Raw genomic sequence first — 21,118 nt, forward strand, 5'->3', positions numbered from 1 at the left:
GAGGGCAGACTTGTACGGTCCGTGCCAGAGCCGGTGATGGGAGGCGGGACTGGTGGTTGGGAGGCGGGAAATACTGCTGGGCAGACTTGTACGGTCTGTGCCCTGAAAAAGGCAAGTACAAATCAAGGTAAGGTATACACATGAGTTTATCTTGTTGGGCAGACTGGATGGATCATGCAGGTCTTTTTCTGCAGTCATCTACTATGTTACTATGTATGCAGCTTACATATTGTATACAGGTACTTATTTGTACCTGGGGCAATGGAGGGTTAAGTGACTTACCCAGAGTCACAAGGAGCTGCCTATGCCTGAGGTGGGAATCAAACTCTCAGGTCCTCAGAACCAAAGTCCACCACCCTAACCACTAGGCCATTCCTCCACTTACATGCAAGTGAAACATCAAAGCATTCCAATAACAGTCTTCACTGGAATAGGGTACGGTGTGAAACATGGGAGCTGGGTGGATAAGAGACAAGGATAGATGCATAATAGATAAGAGGGTGACAAAGCAGTAGAATTTTATGGCTTTTAAAATGCGCTAGAAAACCCAGATCTTTGTTAAGTTCTGTCTGGTTGGGCGTCAACATATTTAATCATTGGTCTTCAAAGGTCTTGCATTCCCGGATTGTCTTAAAGTTTCCTTTTAGGGTTCTCACCATAAAATCATTGATACAGTGTTCTGGCTTTGTAAAGTACTGTCCCACTGAGGTGACATCCTGGCTGGCACTGGCATTTGTCATATGATGTCCGTCTAACTACTACTACTTAACATTTCTAAAGCGCTACTAGGGTTACGCAGTGCTGTACAATTTAACATAACTAGGGCAGGCCATTGGTAACCAATGTTGCCAGGGCTGCAGGTTTCCCACCCAATTGGGCTCCTTCTCGCGACCCGCTGCGGCTTTTTCACGCCCCGTGCAGGTTGCGGGATTTTGGCCGGCTTCTTCTTGCCCCGCTGGCGGGTTTTTCACCCACTGCGTTTTTTTCCGCTGGTTTTCTGCAGCCGCAATGTCATTTGTATGCAAATGGCCTCAATATTTATTAATGATGTCATTCACATGTAACTTTGTGTGGTTTTGGGCTGGTTTTGGGCATGAACATTTTTTCCCATGTCATGTGGCAACACCAAGGGCAAGCGTCCCTCTGTCCTCCTCTGCCTTTTACTGAGGGGCACTTTAGTTTTAGCTGTTGCAAGGGCCCCCTGCTAGCAGACAGCGGCTGTCCTGGATCAATCCAAGCAGGGGTTGAGACTGTATGAATAGAAAGTTGAGCCTCTGGGCTTCCATAGCTGTGCATGGCGGGGTAGTTAATCCCTCCCTTCAGTAGCTATGAGTTGCAGCTCAATAGGAGGGGAAATTTTGAGAGTGGATGCGAAGGAGGATTGATCTCTTTGGGTTTCCGTAGGTAGGGATGGCGGGCTGGTAACTCAGCTCCTTGCCAAGTTGTCCCTGCTTTCCTTGCCTGAGGTAGACATAAGCAGCCGTTGCTGCTGAATAGAACGTTAGGAGGTAAGATTTTGAGACTGTGTGCGGAGGAAGCTTGACCTTTTTGACCTGCCGTAGTTGTAGATGGCGGGCTGGTTGAGTAAACCGTTCCCCCATAGGCATGAGCATCTGAACAGAATGTTAGGAAGGTTGATTTTGAGAGTGGGTGCGGAGGAGTATTGAGCTTCCTGGGCTGCCGTAGCAGTGGGGGTGGCCTTTTTAATGCTGAATAGAATGCTAGAAGAGGGAATTTTGAGACTGGGACGGAGGAAACTTGAGCACCCTGGGCTGCCGTAGCAGCGGGGTGAAAACGCATTTCCCCTAGGCAGTTAATGGGCTGTTGACTTGAGTAGAAAGTTCGACGCGAGGGGATGGAAAGGAAGGTGTCCTCAGCCCCTGCATGCAGTAGTTTATAGGAGTGTACTTTACGCCATTTTCAGCCCCAGCATTCGCTTCATTTTGTTATCAATAGAAATCAAACAAAATAAAACATGGAAAAGAAAATAAGATGATACCTTTTTTATTGGACATAACTTTTATTGGACTAACACGGCTACCACACTTCATTTTGTTAAATCTCTCTTCCAGTGTCATTTCAGTCCCTTGTGCGCTCTGTATTTTGCTGTATCTCTCATCCAGTCTCATTTCAGCCCTCTCCACTCACTGCATTTTGCTAGATTCTCCTGTGTGTTTTTGCAGGAGTCATCTGTAGAGTGATTTTTTCCCTCCTCCTTTACAAAGAAGTCCATGGCGGCTGCAAACCCGGTGACTGATCTGCAAGATGAGGCCACCTGCTCCATCTGCTTGGAGTATTTCCGGGACCCCGTCTCCGTGGAATGTGGCCACAGCTTCTGCCGCCCCTGCATTTCCGAGGCCTGGCGAGGCATCTACACCAACTTTTCCTGCCCTCAGTGCCGCAAGACGTCCAAGTGGAAGAAGCTGCGGCCCAACCGGCAGCTAGCAAATGTGGTGGAGATCTCCAGGCGGATCGTGGCCCAGGAACAGGAGGTAGTGGTTCGAAAGGCAGAGCTCTGCACCAGACATGGCGAGGCACTGAAGCTATATTGTGAGGAGGACCAGATCAGGCTCTGCGCTATATGCCGTGAGTCATGGGATCACCGACACCACTGTGTGCTGCCCGCTGATGAGGTTACACAGGAGTTTAAGGTAGGAGGTGGCAGTACACGTTACTGCAAAAAGTTGGGGGTTGATATTCAAAGCGATTTAGTGGGGCAGGAGAAACTTCTGCCCAGTTAAATTGCACTGGCCAGCCCAGGAGACAACATTCAGGGGCACTTAATTGGACAGTGCCACTGAGTATCCATTTTAATTGCCACAACACTCTTCGGTTAATACCATGGCGGAGTTGGGCCGGTGGAGAACAAAAAGTAGCATGATCAACACGACACTTCCAGAAAACCAAGGAGACGAATAGTTAAAACAGTACTTTAATTAAGGATGAGACTCGACACACCACCGTGTTTCTCAGGATTCTGTTGTCAATACTGGCACTGACAACATACAAACTCCTGAGGCAGGCGTTCGCCGAAACACGGTGCTGTGTCAAATCTCATCGTTTATTAAAGTACTTTTTAAACTGTTCTTCTCCTTGGTTTTTTGGACGTGTCGTGTTGGTCACGTTACTTTTTGTTCTCTGCTTTTTCCCTTGAAGCAGATCCAGTTTCTCCACTCTGGCGGTTGCTTTTTGGAGTTGGACTAGTGTCAGGAATTAATGTGGGTACTGGTGATATTCAGTATTGGTACTTGCGTATCTAACCGGGCATGTTGGACTGCAGAAATAGCAATCCTAAAATGCCCGGGTAGCCATGCGAGTCTGACACTGAATATCAGCCATACCCAGGATAGGGCTCAATGGGGCCCACTGGGTTCTAGATCAGTTCTTGAGGCGTTCCAGTTGTGTTTATATAATCATTTTCTCCTCTTGAGGATTATTTTATAATTGGAGGCAGTCTCTGAGTACTGTATAAAGGACATGCTAGTGGCACAGTCTTATCAAATCATGTCCTTATTTTCTACTGTAAATGGTTTGTGATTCTCAGATTATCAATATACTGCTGTGTTAATCGATCCATCCGCTTCTCTTCTCTCCTCTCACGAAGGGGAAACTCCAGAGCCGGCTGGAACCTTTGAGGAAGGAACTGGCCAAAGCCCAGGAGGCAAAGAGCGCCGAGGAAAGAAAAATCTCCACGCTGACCGTAAGTATTTATTTATTTCTACATATGTTATACTGTCATGCTGTCCTTGGATATCGTGGCCGTTTACCGTCCAGGAGATCGAAAGGAACAAATAAACAAAAGACTAAACCATGGAAACGGAAGCATCAGGAGGAAAATAGCAAGTAGCACAACAAAGAAATATTATTGCAACTATCAGCATGATGGTGCTATCGGAAGCCACGTGGGGTCGTCAGTTTTTCTTTGTAGATTTGGTATACCACTTGGGCTGTGGAGTCAAGTACACCAAACCTTCAACAGACTCATCTTTTTTCTACTGTCCGACTCTTTGATATTAGGCTTTAAATTGTTTGTTCTGGATCTAGTAAATATCTAATATAATAAAACGCTCCCTCAACGTTCTGAGGACAACGTTCTGAAGTCACTCAGACTCTCTCTCAGAACGGTTCGTAAGTTCGTGGTGGTGAAGCCACTGACGAAGACTCGCTGCCCCGCCCTCGCGTCAAACGTCATGACGTCGAGGGCGGAAAAAAAAAAAACAGCAGCGAAGCGTCAGGGAAGGAGGCGGCGCTCCCGACCTCTAGCCTTCCTTTCGCTGTGTTCCGCCTTCTTCTGACGTCAAGGATGACGTCAAAAGAAGGCGGAACAGAGCGAAGGGAAAGCTAGACGTCGGGAGCGCCGCCTCCTTCCCTGACGCTTCGCTGCCGGAACCGCCACGGAGGTAAATTTAAAATGAAGAAAAAAAACAAAAACGGATGTTGGGGGGAGAGAAGAGGGTGGCCAGTAGTAGTAGTAGTAAGGGCAGGGGAGAAACGATAGCATGGATGCGAAGGGGGGGGGGGGGGGGAAGAGGGCGGCCCAGGCGGGAACATGGGAGAGAGAGGAGCATGGATGCGAGGGGGGGTCATGGAAGGGAGAGAGGGGACTTGCTGGAAAAGGATAAATGGAGGGGGCAGGGGACAGAAGAGCATGGATGTGCATGCATTGGGAGGGCAGGGCTCAGGGAGAGAGGGGAATTGCTGGAAAGGGATGAATGGAGGGGGCAGGGGACAGAGTAGCATGGATGGCCATGGATTGGGAGGGCAGGACTCAGGGAGAGGGGAATTGCTGGATAGGGATGAATGGAGGGGACAGATGGGCATGGATGGATAAGGATTGCAGGGCAGGCCTCAGGCAGAGAGGGAAAATGCTGGATAGGGAAAAATGGAGGGGCCAGGTGACAGAGGAGCATGGATGGGCATGGATTGGAAGGGCAGGACTCAGGGAGAGGGGAATTGCTGGATAGGGATGAATGGAGGGGACAGATGGGCATGGATGGATATGGATTGCAGGGCAGGCCTCAGGCAGAGAGGGGAAATGCTGGATAGGGAAAAATGGAGGGGCCAGGTGACAGAGGAGCATGGATGGCCATGGATTGGAAGGGCAGGACTCAGGGAGAGGGGAATTGCTGGATAGGGATGAATGGAGGGGACAGATGGGCATGGATGGATATGGATTGCAGGGCAGGCCTCAGGCAGAGAGGGGAAATGCTGGATAGGGAAAAATGGAGGGGCCAGGTGACAGAGGAGCATGGATTGGAAGGGCAGGACTCAGGGAGAGGGGAATTGCTGGATAGGGATGAATGGAGGGGACAGATGGGCATGGATGGATATGGATTGCAGGGCAGGCCTCAGGCAGAGAGGGGAAATGCTGGATAGGGATGAATGGAGGGGGCAGGTGACAGAGAAACATGGATAGCCATGGATTGGGAGGGCAGGGCTCAGGGAGAGAGGGGAATTGCTGGAAAAGGATGAATGGAGGGGGCAGGGGACAGATGGCCATGGATTGGGAGGCCACGGCTCACACTCTCTCTCTCATATACAATTTCTTTCTGACTCTCACTCTCACACACTCTGTCTCACACGGTATCACATTCACTCTCTATGTGCCACACAGTCACTCACACACTCGCTTGGTCTCATACACTCACTCTCACAGAGAATCTGTGTCTCACACACACTCTCTCTCTCGCCCACACACACACACTCTCTCTCACACTGTGTCTCACATACACACTTGCACACACTCTTATTCTCACACACACTCTCTCACAAACACACTCACACCCAGACTCACTCTCTCTCTCACACACTCACACTTTCACTCTGACTCTCAAACAGTCACTCTCACATACACTCTCCCAAACATAAACACTCCGAGGAAAACCTTGCTAGCGCCCATTTCATTTCAGTCAGAAACGGGCCTTTTTTTACTAGTAACTTATATTTATCAGTATGTGTGTGTGTGTGTGTGTGTATATATATATAGATATATAGATAGTAAAAGTATCATTTTATTATGATATTATAATTTTTTATTTTGAAGCTGGAGTTGGTACATTTTACTGACTTCACCCAAAATTGCTTTTGATTTTGACGCCACAGTCCTGTATACCACAATTCAAATAAATGTCAAAGTGCTTTACAGCAACTATAGCATGATACTTACTAACAGGAGGGAGAAGGCAACAGCAGAGAGATGAACATATGGAAGTAATTTGCTTTCACCAGACACTAAGAGCAGGGCCAGCCTCAGATAAATGCCTGGATGAAAAAATTAGGGTTTTAAAGCAGCCCTAAACCGCACCAAGAGCCAGGACCGCCAGGGGGGGGTGGGGGGCAAATTTCCCCGGGCCCAGCCTCCAAGGGGAGGCCCAGGCCCGGCGCAGGGAAGCTTCTTCCTGCCTACTTCCGGGACGGGTCTGTCTTCTCTTGAGGTTGGTCTCTGTCCTGCTCCTGCTGCATGCAGCCCAGGACCTGGATAATTGCATTAACGTGATATCCTGGGTGACACGCAGCAGGAGAGGACAGCAGCAGTCGGTAAGGGGGCGGGCAGCGCAAGTGAGGGGGGGGCGGTGTCCTGGGCAGGGGGGCACAGTGGTCCGGTCCTGCCCCAGGCCCGGCTGGGTGTCTCGGCAGCCCTGCCAAAAGCAGGGCCAACCTCGGATAAATGCCTGGGTGAAAAAATTAGGTTTTTAAAGCATCCCTAAACGTAGGCAGTGCACATTGTAGATGAATACGCTGCTGAAGAGAGTCCCACAAAAAAGGAACCAGTATGAAAAAAGCAGCCTCTGGTAGATTCCTGGTGGGCTTGTGACAAAGAGGGTTTGCTAGCAATCTTTCATTACTGTAACATAACTGACACAAATGTACAAGCGGGATTAGTAAGTTGGAAAGAGGTCTTGTGGCCTATCCAACTAAGGCTGAATATTGTTTATTACGCTTTAAACCTTATGGTGTGATGGTAGAACATTATAAAGTAGCCAGAAGCCTCTTTTTTGGCTAGTAGAATAACCCTGGCTTCAGCATAACCTAAAACTGTGAAATCAATTCATAACCATCTTAACTTCAGGAATTCACTGAAAACCACCTTGTTTAAGAAGGCCTACCCCTCAGACCCAACTTAATTTTCTACTTCCTGTGATACAGCAAAACTATGGACCGTATTGGACTTTTTATCATATCTTTGTTGCCTTATACTCATGTTATTTATAGGTTTACTACTATTTTGTGTATTTGTATTTTACTGAACCGGAGCCTGCCTCTACGGTATTATGTAAGCCACATTGAGCCTGCAACTAAGTGGGAAAATGTGGAGTATAAATGTATTAAATAATAACCACCATGCCTTTGATGGCACTAAGCTGGATTATGTTTACCAGATGACAAAACTGACGGCATTCCGGACTGGTCAGTTGATTCGTTTTCATAAAATATGGGATGTTTATAATGATTGGAAACTTACGAATAATGGGGATCCTGGCAACGGTTTGTTCAAGAGACTTTTCCCACACCATTAGTGACTGCATGGGTTTGAGTGGGCCAGATTGTACTCTGGCGGAGGGGAGGGGTTTTTGTTCTCATATTGTTAAACGTTTCAAACAATGTGGAAACTCAAACGACTAAATAATAAAAACTACTTCCCACAGGAAGTCTTCCGCTCCCTCATCCACCTTTCCGTGGTCCTTGCCTATGCAGATTATTGTAACGGAATTTATGCAGGATGCAAGGAACAAACCTTAAAGAAATTACAAATTGCACAAAATACGGCAGCAAGACTCATCTTTGGCAAAAAGTGCAAGACCTCTACTTTAAAACCTACACTGACTACCCATCAAAGCACACATCCTTCAAGATCTGTACATTGTCCTTCAGAATAATCTTCGGCCTCTCCCTTGCATATACGTCTAATCTAATCACCCTACCACCTCGCAGTGCAATAAAGAGCGCGAGAACATACCTAACCCTCCACTTCCCCAATTGTCAAGGCCTGAAATACAAAAGCACATACACAACAAGCTTCTCCAACGTCTGCACCAAAATCTGGAATTCCTTAACCAAAAACCATAAAATTAATAACCAACTATCTACAATTTGGAAAACACCTGAAAGCATACCTATTCAAATCTCTCCTCTCAGACGACATCACCTAGCACAACAGCATACAGGACACCACTCCCAACTCGAACACGAATGATCTAACTGGAACTCATCTGATTGAACGATACTGTTCACATCACATTGGTTCTATTATGTAAACTGTTTGCTAATTGTAAGCCACATTGAACCAACCACCAATAAATAATAAATATAGTGTATACGGTACCTATTGGGTTGTTCATTGCTTTGTATTGTATTCTATGGTTTCTATCTTATAAATTGTAATAAAAAAAAGAAAAGAAAAAGATGCAAGGAGGGCAACTATCATGGCCTTATAAGCAATGATCAGAATTTTGAATTTATATAGTTTATTAACACAAATGTTTGTTCAAAGTGGTTTGCGTAAGATCACATTCATTAAAAAAATAAAAAAGACAAATTATTAACACTCAAGAACTTTATAAACCAGGCCTAGTGTTCAACTGAAAATCCATCTTAATTTTGGAACTTCCAGGATCTTTTTGGACTTTCCACATGTTCCGTTATAAAATGACCCCCCTGCAATGTGTCCGCTCATTCGATTTATAGGAGAAAGTGAGGGCGGAGAAGCACAAATGTGTGAGGGAACTGGCCCAGCTGCGCCAGATGCTGAGCGACAGGGAACACGCCATGTTCACCAGACTAGAGGAGGCAGAGAAGAGAATCGCTCTGATGGGGCAGGGGAATGTGGAGAAACTCGGTAAGAAAATCTCCTCCCTGACCCAGCTGATCGCAGAGATAGAGCAGAAGAGTCAACAGCCGGCCAAGGAGTTCTTGAAGGTAATTTTTATTCTCCTCAGATGTTTCTGTTCAGGAGCATGTTCTGTAGCGACTATTATTACTACTAACCGTTTCTGTAGCTCTACTAGACGTACACAGGGCTGTACACGTGATATGCAGGTACTTTCTCTGTCCCCCAGAGGGCTCATAAGCTTTTGTACCTGGGGAAATAGAAGGTTAAGTGATTTGCCTAAGGTCACCAGGAGATGCAGCGAGAATTGAACCCAGGTGCCACTTTCGCACGCCACTTATAGAACAGTGGTTTTTAACCCAGTCATAAGAACATAAGCGTTGCCATACTGGGACAAACCGAAAGGCCATCAGACCTAGTATCCAGCAGTGGCCGATCCAGGTCACAAGTACCTGGCAAGGTCCCAGAACAGTAAAACAGATTTTATGTTGCTTATCATAGAAATAAACAGTGGATTTTCCCAAATACATCTTTTAATAATGGCTTATAGACTTTTCTTGTAGGAAATTATCCAAACCGTTTTTTTAAAACCCTGCTAAGTTAACTGTTTTCACCACATTCTCTGGCAACGAATTCCAGAGTTTAATTATACGTTGAGTGGAGAAATATTTTCTCTGGTTTGTTTGAAATTTACTACTTAGTAGCTTCATTGCGTTCCCCCTAGGCCCAGTATTTTTGGAAAGTGATTCAAGTCTACCCATTCCACACCACTTAGTATTTTATAGACCTCTATCGTATCTCCCCTCAGCCATCTCTTTTCCAAGCTGAAGAGCCCTGGTCAGTCGGGTTTTCAACCCTGATGTGAGGATTGAAACCAGAAACCGCCTACCTAACTGAGCACAGTACCTGAAGAATCAAAAGTAAAATTATAAACCTTGGCGCCATCTTTGAGATACTCATAGTAAAAAATAGATTGGTTTCAGTATTAAAATGAGAGAGAGGATTTTTGGAGTGCGTCAGTCCTGCTCAAAATCCCTGAAGCATTGTTAATATGACTACAAAACACTGGCCATCGTTGGATGGGCTGAAGTGACTTAAATCTGCCTTTCTAATGCTATTTTTCCATTGATTGATATTTAATGAAAACTAAAAAAAAGACTTTTTGGAAGGTTTTATGCTGATGGACTCAGACATGGTAATTGTGGCCTTTTGAAATGATTAAACTTATGTCAGTATTTTAAAGTAATATGAATCCATGAATGATTTTCCTGTGGAGGTTGGTATAATTTAGTTTTGATTCTTCTGGTCCTCCACACCTTGTTTCTTGGTGTGCACGGTACCTGCCACCTGAGCTAACAAGCCAGTACACAGAAATGGAATTTGCTGCCCTTGTGGAGAAATACAGCTGGTGCATGCCGCTTTGCTGTTCATCATCAGAACCTCTGTACAGGTCTCATGCCCTTACAAGTAAAGCATGACCACAGCATAGACAGCTAAATGTGGCATTGAAGAAGGCTTTTGTTAAAGTGAAATGCAACCTTTGAAATTTGTAACTTAGAAATAGTAAAGTTTACAGTAAGTAATGTGAACAAACCGGTGTATCTTCTGTTTCTATTTCTCTCTATTCAGGATGTGAGCAAGACACTGAGCAGGTATGGTCTTACTTTTTCTGCTGGTCTTCATGCGGGTGTTAGCAGAGGATCCAGGGGCTTGCTTACCTGCTCCTGATTTTCCAATCTTCTCCTCAAGTATTCACAGAGGCATCGCTGAAAAGGGAGGAGCCATGTAGGACAGGTTTTATAATTTACATAACAGAAACATCATGCAAACTTTAACCTCTGTATTGCTCGGGAGGATTTCCCAATTGCAGGCGTGCAATACTGCCCAGGGATAGCTGCCTCACCACGAGAAATCCGCCCGTCACTGGGAGTGGTTAACCCAAATAACTCATCATTTATTTTAGGCTGGCAAATGCATCATTAAAGGGAACCCCTCCTGGATGCTGCTGCTTCTGATTTTGAAGTGAGGCCTCCATCCCTTCCTCTCCCTCCCCTCCCCCCCCCCCAAAGCAGGCATTAGAACAGCCAGCTGCCCCTTCCAGCCAAAAGGTTAAATCCACCAACTTCTTTCAGCAGGCACTGATGGTTTGGGGGCAGCAGAAGCAGTTGTTCTGTCACTGGCAGCAGCTTAGAGAAGTCTTTTGTATCAGTATCTCGACTTTTGAGGCTCTTCCCTTTCTCAGCATGTTCCAGCCAGTAATTCCCAATATTTCTATCTTTTATTGTTTCACTTAAAGCAACAAAGCAGTCCGTACCATCTCCTGGTCTGCCCCACCACTCCCTGCTTGACATTCATATCCATCTCCTCTTGCAAGTGACATGACTACTTGCAAAGGATCATGGTTGTCGTGCCAGGCTCTTGGAAACCAAGATGGCCGCCTTCTTCCTCCTCCCCCATTTTTGTTTATTAAAGTGTAATTTTTGGGCCAGCCAACCATTAGAAAATTATCAGAACACTTCACCTGAATAAAGTGAAACTTAAGGGTTGGGATTTCTGCATTTAGCCTATAGTTTTCTGTTTTTTTTAAGGTACATTCACTAAGTGATTCCTGGTTTTGCATACTGGGACTTAGTTATGCTTTTACTCAGGGAAATATAAAATGCAAAGCCTTAGAGGTACAACAAGACAAAACCAAGCTCAGTCTCTGTCCCTGGAGACGCCCCCTTGATCCTGTTAGATATTACGGGAAGCAGTAATGTGACCTTATTGTGATGATCTTCCAATCTGGTCTCCTGCCTGCTTTCTCTGATTCTCCCTTTTTTAAGCAACACAGGTTTTGGTGATCTGGTTGTGACCTTTAATTTATTATCTTTGTTTGTGTTGAGATTTAAAATCCCTCCCAGCCACATTTATTTTTTTATTTATTTAGATTTTGCTCACACCTTTTTCAGTAGTAGCTCAAGGTGAGTTACATTCACAAAATATGTTTTGTTGACAGAATAATGATCTCCTTACCATCTTCCGCAGGAGCGATTATGTGACATTTCAGCACCCAGACCCTGCGTCTTCTGTGAAGAAATACAGAACTAACTCTAGTTTGGTGATTGGTCCTAAAGACTGGATAAAAAATTACAGAGGTAAAGGAGGCACACCTTTCATTTCTGCTTAACTTAAGGGCAAACCAGTGTTCTGTGCCCTTCAGGGAATCCTCTGTGTTTTACTTAAGAGCTACTATCCTTCCTTTGTCAAGATAACCTTGAGCCCATCATCCTTTCTCCAACTGTGGCCAGTCTGAACCTTGTTACTCCATCCCAGGGATAAACAAAGATTTCCCCAAGTTTGACTGATAATGGTTTATGGTCTTTTCTTTTGGCAACTTGCCCAAAGTGCTTTAAATGTAGCTGTGTTAATGCCTTGACCATGTCCTCTGACAGCAAATTCCACACTGTCCTGAGAAATCCCTCACTCTCAAATTGTCTGCTTATTTTTATCAAAAATTTGTATTTCCCGCACTGCCTTCAAATCTAGGCAGCTAAAAATAAATAAATAAATAAATAATAATTAAAAACATAGAACCACCCATAAGACCAAGCCTTAGGCTTTCAGCTGTTTACTGAATGAAAGCAATGATGGTATTGAATGCACTGTTCCCTCACAGCTGACTCGGAGTCCTCCACGTATAGTCCTGCCAGTAGGGGGTGCTGGTTCACTATCACATTTTAAACAGTGAGGGACAGGCAAGCTTTGCAGGACTCTAGGGAACCTGCCTACCCCTAGCAATTGAAGCACCGCCCCCTACTGGCAGCAGTGCAGTTGGAGGACTTCCGTGATTGAACGCACGACGTATGGTAAAGCGTTCCACAAGATTAGGCCTGCAACCATAAAAAGGGCATTGTGATGCCTAGTCAGTCTAACACGCCTAAAAGAAGGCACATCAAGAAGGCCCTTATTCAAGGAACGCAGAACTCGGTGTTGGTTCGTATATACAGCAGCAGCAATACAAAAGGGAGAGCTGTCTTGCAAAGCCTTAAAAACCAAAATCAGAATTTAAAAAGAATTGTCCACATAATGGAAAGCCAATGTAAATAGATCAACACAGGAGATGTATGTTGAAACCAGAGCAACCTTAGAAAGCGTTTTAGGTGATTTGCAATGCCCGAAGGGAGTTCTAAGGAAGACCCCATAAAAGTGCATTACTTTTAGGCCTTGGTGCCACCCCCCTCCCCAAGATGGCCGCCCAGCTCTTGAATTTCCCAGAGAGCAGTGCTCTGGTTGCTGGGCAACAGAGAACTCGCAGTGGACAGTCTTGGGGGTAGAATAGGCCTGTATAACTTGTTGATGGTTTTTCCAGGCCACACTGACAATTTTAATAAAGAAAAGTTACAGGAAAAATATTAATTGACAGTTTGTGGTGTAGGGGGAGGGAAGTGATCTTTATTTTAGTAAGAATGCCATACCTTGGAGTCTCCTGCAGAATTTTTAGCTTCTGAGGAGCCTTCTGACTGTATTTACTGACTCTTCAACTGGTTAAGCAGTTCTCTTTAGCCTTGTCTTCCGCCTTCTCTTTTTTTCTGCAGTGTCATTAACGGTGGACCCTCTCACGGCGCATGTTCAGCTAGTCCTGTCCCGGGACAAGAGAACCATGAAATATGTGGAGGATGCGCTGTTCTTTTCAGAAAACCCTGAGCGATTTAACGGCAAACCGTGTGCGCTGGCACGCCAGGGGTTCTTCCATGGGTTGCATTACTGGGAGGTGGAAGTGGGAGGGGGGGTGTACTGGACTGTGGGGGCCGCTAAGGAATCTGTGAGGCGGAAGGGGACGTTTATGATCAAGCCATCTGGTGGAATCTGGGCAATCGGGCTCCTGGGTATGTATCGTGATGAATACTGGGCCTTCACCTCCACGGATACCCCTCTGGATCCGAAAGAGAGTCCTAGTATCATAGGAGTGTTTCTCGACTGTGACAAGGGACAGATTTCGTTCTTCAATGCCAAGAGTATGGAGACCCTCTTCGTGTTCAATGCCTGCTTCACAGAGAAAATCTATCCTTTCTTTTGCGTGGGTGCTGTGGGGACGGAACTGAGGCTGTAGGAAATGTCCTTTATTTGTGTTGTGTCCTTGGATTTCCTCTGGTTTTCAGGATAAAGAACCTCCCTGTGGTGAGAAGTCTGTAGATTTTGGGTAATGTCTATGTGGGTGTATTCTGGGGTCTCATGACTCTGCTCAACTTTATTGGTTAAAAATTTGATTTGTATGCATTAGGCTACTGCAGAGGAACAATGGCATATGAAGCTTGGAATGTGTTCTTGCTACAGCTGATGCCGATAACGGCTAATGTTATCCAGGGATATCGGTCAGCTCTTTAATAGTAGCAATAAATTGGAAGATGAAGGTGACGAGTCATGGATTTGATATACCACCTTTTTGTGTTACAGCCAAAGCGGGTTCACATTATATACAGGAACACCACTAAGGATTGTGTTCTATAGTTGCTCTGCAGTAATCAAGTTATTGACTAGATAACCAGCAAAGTTTGAGCTAGGGAGACACTGAAGAGCCATGCACATGCAGGATTTTACCTGAAAAGAATTGTATTAGTAGAAGCAGAATGTCGTTGTTGGTTTTTGTTTTAACTTTAAAAAAACAAAAACTTTTAATGTCATGAATTTGAAGATCACTGCAGGAGAATGCTTGGATGCGTGTGAGTTAAAGAACTCGCTTATAACCACGAGAAGGCTGATTGATTTTGTTGAAGATGTCACGGAGAAGTGGAAGGAAGGATGCCGCTTCATGAAGTCATTTTGCTGAAAATGGCATACAAGGGTGTGGGAAGATCTCAGCGACTTCACCAAAGGCTATGCAGTGGATGCTGGGTGCAGATCGTAAATGATTTTTGCTGAAGGTCACAGAAGTGGTTGGATAGCAGAAGGATGGTGGTTAAGGGTTGTGAAGCATTTTTCCCCCCCTAGTCACAACAGGCGATTAAACCTTTAGTACAGAGGCCGTTAATTGACTTGTACTGAAGGGCACACAGTGAGTGCGGGGTGAGGTGACTTCTTTGACGATCAGATTAAGTGGATGGATAGCTGGAGGGGAGGGGTTAAGTGTCTGTTGAAGGTCACGCACAATGAGTTGGGAGAAGTTGGACAGAATCGGGATATATTTTTTTTCGGGGGGGGGGGGGAGTGATTTCTCTGAAGGTCACACTGAGTGGACAGATAGATGGAGATAAGGGGTTAAGGGTCACACACAATGAGTTAGAAGTTAGATAGAACAGGCCTCAGACCACTTAACACCCTCCTTCTGGCTGTGCCTTTATCACTGCCCACTTTGATATGTGTTTTTCCTCCACTGGAACCTTCTTCCTTATTCTTACAGGTAAGGGAGAGTGAGTTAGGTAGAGAACTGGAACTGTTTGATATATCTTTTTTTTTTTTTTTCACCCCTACATGAATTAAGACCAAAAAGAGAAGAAAAGACTTTAGAGCGAGCATCTTGAACAGTTATTTTTTTTTGTTTGTAAAATCCTTCAACTAGGTGGAAATCACAGGTCCTTTGTGGCTCTTCCTTACATTGTACTGGGATTTTCCTACCAAACGTTTGCCTGTTAATCCTGTTCGTTAGTACGTCGGGATTTTATTCTTTATTAATTCCGTCTTGTATAATGACTATTGCTGACCACGTGAATGTAGTTGTCAGATTTGATTTTTTTTTTAACCGTTTTAATATTTCCCTGGGGTCTTGGGAAGGTAACTGCAACATTCCTTCACCTGCTTCTACAGAAAGGCAGGATGAGAAAGTGAATAGCTTAAATCAGTTCAATCAGTAGCTATGTGGAAGGTGCAATGATCCCTTCTTCCCCTCTCCCCCTTTTTTTAGAGGGTTTTATTGTATAAAGGATTTTTCATAAAAGGGTATTATAAAATTATCGTGGGTGTTATTTTAGGTGCCAAGAATGTGCAAACCTTTACACAACCCACATAAAAACTTGTTTGGGGGTAGAGCTCAGGCAGTTTATAAAATGAATACGTGTGTTTTACATATAGACATTTTTGTCTGCTCTCATCCAGGTGTAAATGTCCCTGGTTTTATTCTAGGCTTGATTTCTAATGACACATAGGCGACCTGTGATAGAAAATCAGAACACGTGGAAGATAAATTTTATTTCATTTCATGAAGCCAAATTTTGTTTTTGTTTTAAAGGTTTGAAACACCAAATGCTTATGTCATTTTCTGCTGCCATCCCAGAGTAAAGTAACTCCAGGAAAAATAGGAGGTAACATATTTTTATGTGGTGACGAGCAGAGGGCGTACCCATATTTAATGTATACATTTTAACTGAAAGAGAATTTGAAAGCGCACAGGAGAACCGGGAATAAGACCTGCATCAGAGCCTAAAATGAGATTTGATATCCTTGTCTTTAGAATTGACAGGGCCCTTTTTACTGCAGCTTAGTAAAAGGATCCCAAAGTTAGGAACATAAATCCTTTGAATTTTGGGCCTGTTTTTTAAAATGTAAATTGCTTAGCAAATTATTCTTTATAGGTGATACGTCAGGTAAACTAAACCATAACCCAGGAAGTGTGCAAAACTTAAAATGCTTTTTTTTTTTTTAATGTACCTTTTTATCAGCCCTGAAACCTGACTGTAGGTAGTTTATCTCATTTCTGTAATGTTTGTAAATTAGAATCAGAAAACTTGTATGCATTTATTTTTAAATAAACGGAAATCCCTTTCTGTGCGTTAGTGTATTCCTCTTCTCTGACTCCCTCAGATCTGCTGTATTGTGTTACCAAATCACTATATGAATTTGGATATGATAGAGTGAGCATGGATGATAAAGCTTGGGCTGTGCATTTTTTGTAGCTGCTTCCATTGGACAGGAAGAGTCCATCCAATAAAGTCAGATAAGGTATAAAAGTAGCAGATTTGGATAATGTTTTTTGGTTCAGTTGTCACAGTATTGCAAAGAATAATCTTTCATTTGATGTGATGGTTAAAAATGAAGGAATAAGCATCTTGTTATGAGTAACCTACTGAGGTCTCAGATATACTGTATACATCATAGGATCAATATTGTAAGCAATTTTATTAGTGTTGGGGCAGTCTAGGGGTGGTATCTCAGCAGTTCTGGCATCAATGATATTCTGTTCTGGTGTCTGGATAAAAAGCAGAAGCAGTGCTATCTCTGGCCAGTTAGCTGTCTGGGTTCCGGCATGGAATGGTGGCTGGTGGCCAGATAATTTCCCACTAGTGGCCTAACATGGATCTTCTCCCAACACTCCTTCCACCAGCAGCTTTCCCCCAGAGGCCCCCCTGCACCTACCCATAGGCCCACTCCAGGCCTGCCTTTATATCCCTGGTAGTCTGAGTGATCACTGGGACAGGAGTGAACCCCACTTGCTCTTGTTTGCACTCACAAAATGGCTGCTAGTGGTAGTCTGGTGGTATTGATCCTTCCCTGACAACCATCTTAGCCCATCAGGGATACAAAAATAGTGATGGGAGCATCCTTATGCGGGTCCCAGCTGAATATTGACAGCTGCATAAGAACTGGTGGCCAGCACATGCCTGGATAGCCCCAGTTAGTCAATGTGGTGATGAACCTAATTCATCTGATTATAGTGCTTTAAAAAATCCACTGCCCACTTCTGACTGAATATTGACCGGTATATAATTATTGTTTACAACTGGGGTTGTTTTAAAACTTTCTATAAAACAGAAATATTTTCTTTTGAGAGAAGTTCTGTTTTCTATAGCTGCAGAGAGAGAGCAAATCGCATGAATTGTGCATTTGACACATGTAATTTGGGGAGAACTGTCATGCAGAGAGCCCTCTCCATTCATGTATTCTGGGCGAGCACTGGTCTTGCTCTTAGTGATTTGGATGTGTATCTCATTTTCTTCATTGTAAATTCTACTGTGAAACCTGGCGACTGAACTATATAGCTTACAGTAACCCTAGTGACTGAACCATGTAGCTTGCAACCGGTTGGTTTACTGCCAACCAGTGGCAAGAAACCACAGCAATACGTGTTGCTGTTGGGCAGTGGCATCTTGACAGTGACACAATGGTTTGATATTTTATTGCACTTGAGGCTGAGGGGTCTCAGTCTCATCTGTCCCATTGCTTTCTGACCTACTTCCTGAAAATAGCATTCTTTTCTCTGACATTGCTTTTAATTCTACACAGCTTTGTTTTATTGTTGCAAAATGGAAGTATATTATGTTCAAAGAAACCATAATTTTATTATTCTTGAATGTCTGGGAACCATTCCAGACGACAGGACAGGAACTGCCAAAAGAAGCGACAACCGCAAGGAAGGAGGAACAACCAGTAAAACACAAACACATTTATTGAAGCAGGACCTGATATGGTGCCATTATTGTGGCAGAGGACTTTTTCCCATTAATGTGATTATTTTATCTCTTTATTGAAAACTCTGAGGTCCCCCTGATGCAGACCGTTGCTGAAACTTGGCCAGGTCAGGCCCTGCTTCAAAAACTTTGTTTGTGGCCTTCCTTGGATCACCTTTGCTGCTGTTGCTTCTTTTGTGTACCGTTCCGTTCAATCTACACATGCACACATGTTCAGAAGTATTGGAATGAATTCCATGAGCTGTGCTCTGCATCCTTTTCCCACTTATTATTTCAAACCCACCCTGCTGATTGCAGACATTTGTATGCACTGGAGAGAGCAGCCCCATACTTTCAATGTATGATGACATACTCAGCCCTTTTAAAAGTATTTGGCATATGCTTTTCCATTCTGCTGTATAGAATGTAATTAGGGTCTGTGGTGGCCCTACCAGTAGGCCAATTTATTTGTTACATTTGTATCCCACATTTTCCCACCTATTTGCAGGCTCAGTGTGGAGGGTAAAGTGATTTGCCCAGAGTCACAAGGAGCCACCGTGGGAATCCAACCCACATGTGTTGGATTACATGTGTTGCCAAAGTTACTGGCACATAGACGGGGAAGAAAAGACGGAATGAGATAATTTGCAAAATAATAGTAACAACAACAGAAAACCTGAGGCCCTCCAGTTTCTCCACAAGCTAATCAGAAGTAAACTTCCATCACAGACTGAAAAGGAACAGAAGGGCACACGTCCCTGTAATTTATCCAGTTGCAAACTATGCCAAAATATTTCACAGGACCCCACAGTTATCCACAAAGGAAAGATATTCAACATAAAGGGATCTTTCACTTGCTCATCTTCCAATGTGGTATATATCATTCAGTGTAAAAAATGTAACGAAGGATGCTATATTGGAGAAACAGGCCAGATGCTTAAGACAAGATTCAATTTACATAGACATCACATGAACAATACAGCCAGTAGGGCCCCCACCCCGGTGGGACAGCACTTCACAGAACCAGGACACTGTACCAGTGAATTCACAGTGAGAATACTGAAAGGTAACTTTAAAACCATACAAGAACGTAAGACCTTTGAAGTCAGAATGATTGAATATTTTAACACCCAACAGAAAGGACTTAACAAGGACCTGGGGTTCCTAGCCCATTATAAACCATAAAGTTGTATTTCTCTGTTGATCACCCCACCCCTCACCTATCCACACCCATCCTGTTAGAATATCAATGATATGCTTTGATGTCCCCATGCATACCTCCTACCCACCCCCATCCTCCCACCCTGTCAGACTGTCATAGTAATGCTTGAATGTTTTCACTTATATACACTGTCAGCTAGCACATTTGCTTATTTCCGATCTGACGAAGAAGGGCAACCTTCGAAAGCTAATCAAGAATGTATTAAGTTATGTCCAATAAAAAAGGTATCATCTTATTTTCTTTTCCATGTTTTATTTTGTTTGATTTCTATTTACTGCACAGACACTACACTTGCTCTACTTTGAGTTTTGTACTAAGGATACATGTACTTTAGTAAAAGGGCCCCTTGGTTTGTCAAACGTTGCCAATAAAAAACATTGATTATGCTATATATATATATATATATATATATATATATATATAGCATAATCAATGTTTTTTCTAGCAAAAGAGGTGCTGGTACTCAAATACTAAGCCATCAGGGGTAGGATGATCACTGAGGGGCCCACCACACAATAGCCAGGCCCCCTGCAACCAGTCACAGGATCTATCACAAGTCAGAATTGGTGTGTAGAGCCTGAGCTCTTTCATTAAAACCTGGGGTCCATGAGTCAATTTTAGCAAATAATGGAAAAGGTGCCAGTACTCAGTACTCCCTCAAAAAAATAGCCCTGAGTATAATTCAGTTTTTGACCAGTTAATTTCCACTTTCTGTGTCAGTCCTTTTGGTAGAGAATAGATTCTGTTGAGATTCCTTCACTAGTTTTGGGTTGTTGTTTTTAAACTCTTCTATCCCACCATTGAACTGTCACAGAAAGACCCCCCCCCCCCCCCCCCAGGCCTGAATCTGTTTCAAGCCATGTCTTCTGTAGATCATTGCCTTCAACATTTAAAGAAGAGGAAACTACTGAATTATGGATGTTTGGAAGCCACTAATCTGCTGCTGCTTTTCTTAATAGAGAGGAAGCAGAAAGTTAGATGTGCTGTCAAACCATTCAACTGTAGAACAAATGTAAAACAGGGCCTCTTCTAGCTGACCTGCACAAAACCGGGTATGAGTGTGGCAGAATTATATCAGTATAGGAGTCCTGGGAAAGGAAAGAGAGACTGTAGCATGAAGGGGATGAGACAGTGGGGAGTAACAGAAAAGCCTACAGCACACTGGTGGTTCGGTGATAAAATTCAGTTTCACTTTATTGGCTTGTAGCATAGGGCTAGCATACTTCTTCCTTTAAGACTGATTCAGATTGGGGGGGGGGGGGGGGGGCCTCCAGCTTTTTTAATTTTTAGGAAACTATCCTCTTATTTTAATGTTCCTATGACCAAGACACCTACCCATATAACGAGAGAAACTATCTCTGGCCTATTATTCAGTCTGCTGGACACATGGTGGTGCTAAAGAGAGAGCAAGGCGTTGCAGATCTCCTCTCTGTTTCCCTGCTGGTTGAATCAGTCAAAGGAATTGGTTTGGGCAACACAACTTACATAAGTATTGCCATACAGGGACTGACCAAAGGTCCATCAAGGCCAGGATCCTGTTTCCAACAGTGGCCAATCCAGGTCACAAATACCTGCCAAGATCCCAAAAAAGTACAAAACATTTTATACTGCTTATCCCAGAAATAGTGGATTTTCCCCAAGTCCATTTAATTATGGTCTATGAACTTTTCCTTTAGGAAGCTGTCCAAACCTTTTAAAAACTCCACTAAG

At 44.0% G+C, this 21,118-nt stretch overlaps 1 protein-coding gene across 2 annotated transcripts; it reads left to right on the plus strand.

Annotated features, from left to right (window-relative positions):
• Positions 1-1,394: 1,394 nt before the first annotated feature.
• Positions 1,395-16,570, plus strand: LOC115466292 (E3 ubiquitin-protein ligase TRIM39-like). Of its 2 annotated transcripts, XM_030197453.1 has the most exons (7): positions 1,395-1,508; positions 2,184-2,651; positions 3,605-3,700; positions 8,686-8,916; positions 10,457-10,479; positions 11,855-11,964; positions 13,405-16,570. In XM_030197453.1, the coding sequence occupies exons 2-7, from the start codon at positions 2,232-2,234 to the stop codon at positions 13,917-13,919; spliced, it is 1,395 nt and encodes a 464-aa protein (XP_030053313.1). In that variant the 5' UTR covers positions 1,395-1,508; positions 2,184-2,231; the 3' UTR covers positions 13,920-16,570. The 2 variants fall into 2 exon arrangements, with proteins under 2 accessions (XP_030053313.1, XP_030053314.1); XM_030197454.1 differs by lacking the exon at positions 1,395-1,508 and having other exon boundaries at positions 1,761-2,492.
• The last annotated feature ends 4,548 nt before the right edge of the window (positions 16,571-21,118 follow it).

This window comes from Microcaecilia unicolor, chromosome 3 (genome assembly GCF_901765095.1).
Source record: "Microcaecilia unicolor chromosome 3, aMicUni1.1, whole genome shotgun sequence".
NCBI classification, from domain to species: domain Eukaryota; kingdom Metazoa; phylum Chordata; class Amphibia; order Gymnophiona; family Siphonopidae; genus Microcaecilia; species Microcaecilia unicolor.

Bases quoted from the DNA above. Each gene is read 5' to 3' on its own strand.
- LOC115466292 (XM_030197453.1), top strand. From the start codon at position 2,232: ATGGCGGCTGCAAACCCGGTGACTGATCTGCAAGATGAGGCCACCTGC. The intron at 3,701-8,685 runs GTAAGTATTTAT...TTCGATTTATAG, and splicing joins GAAAAATCTCCACGCTGACC to GAGAAAGTGAGGGCGGAGAA. The intron at 10,480-11,854 runs GTATGGTCTTAC...CATCTTCCGCAG, and splicing joins GTGAGCAAGACACTGAGCAG to GAGCGATTATGTGACATTTC.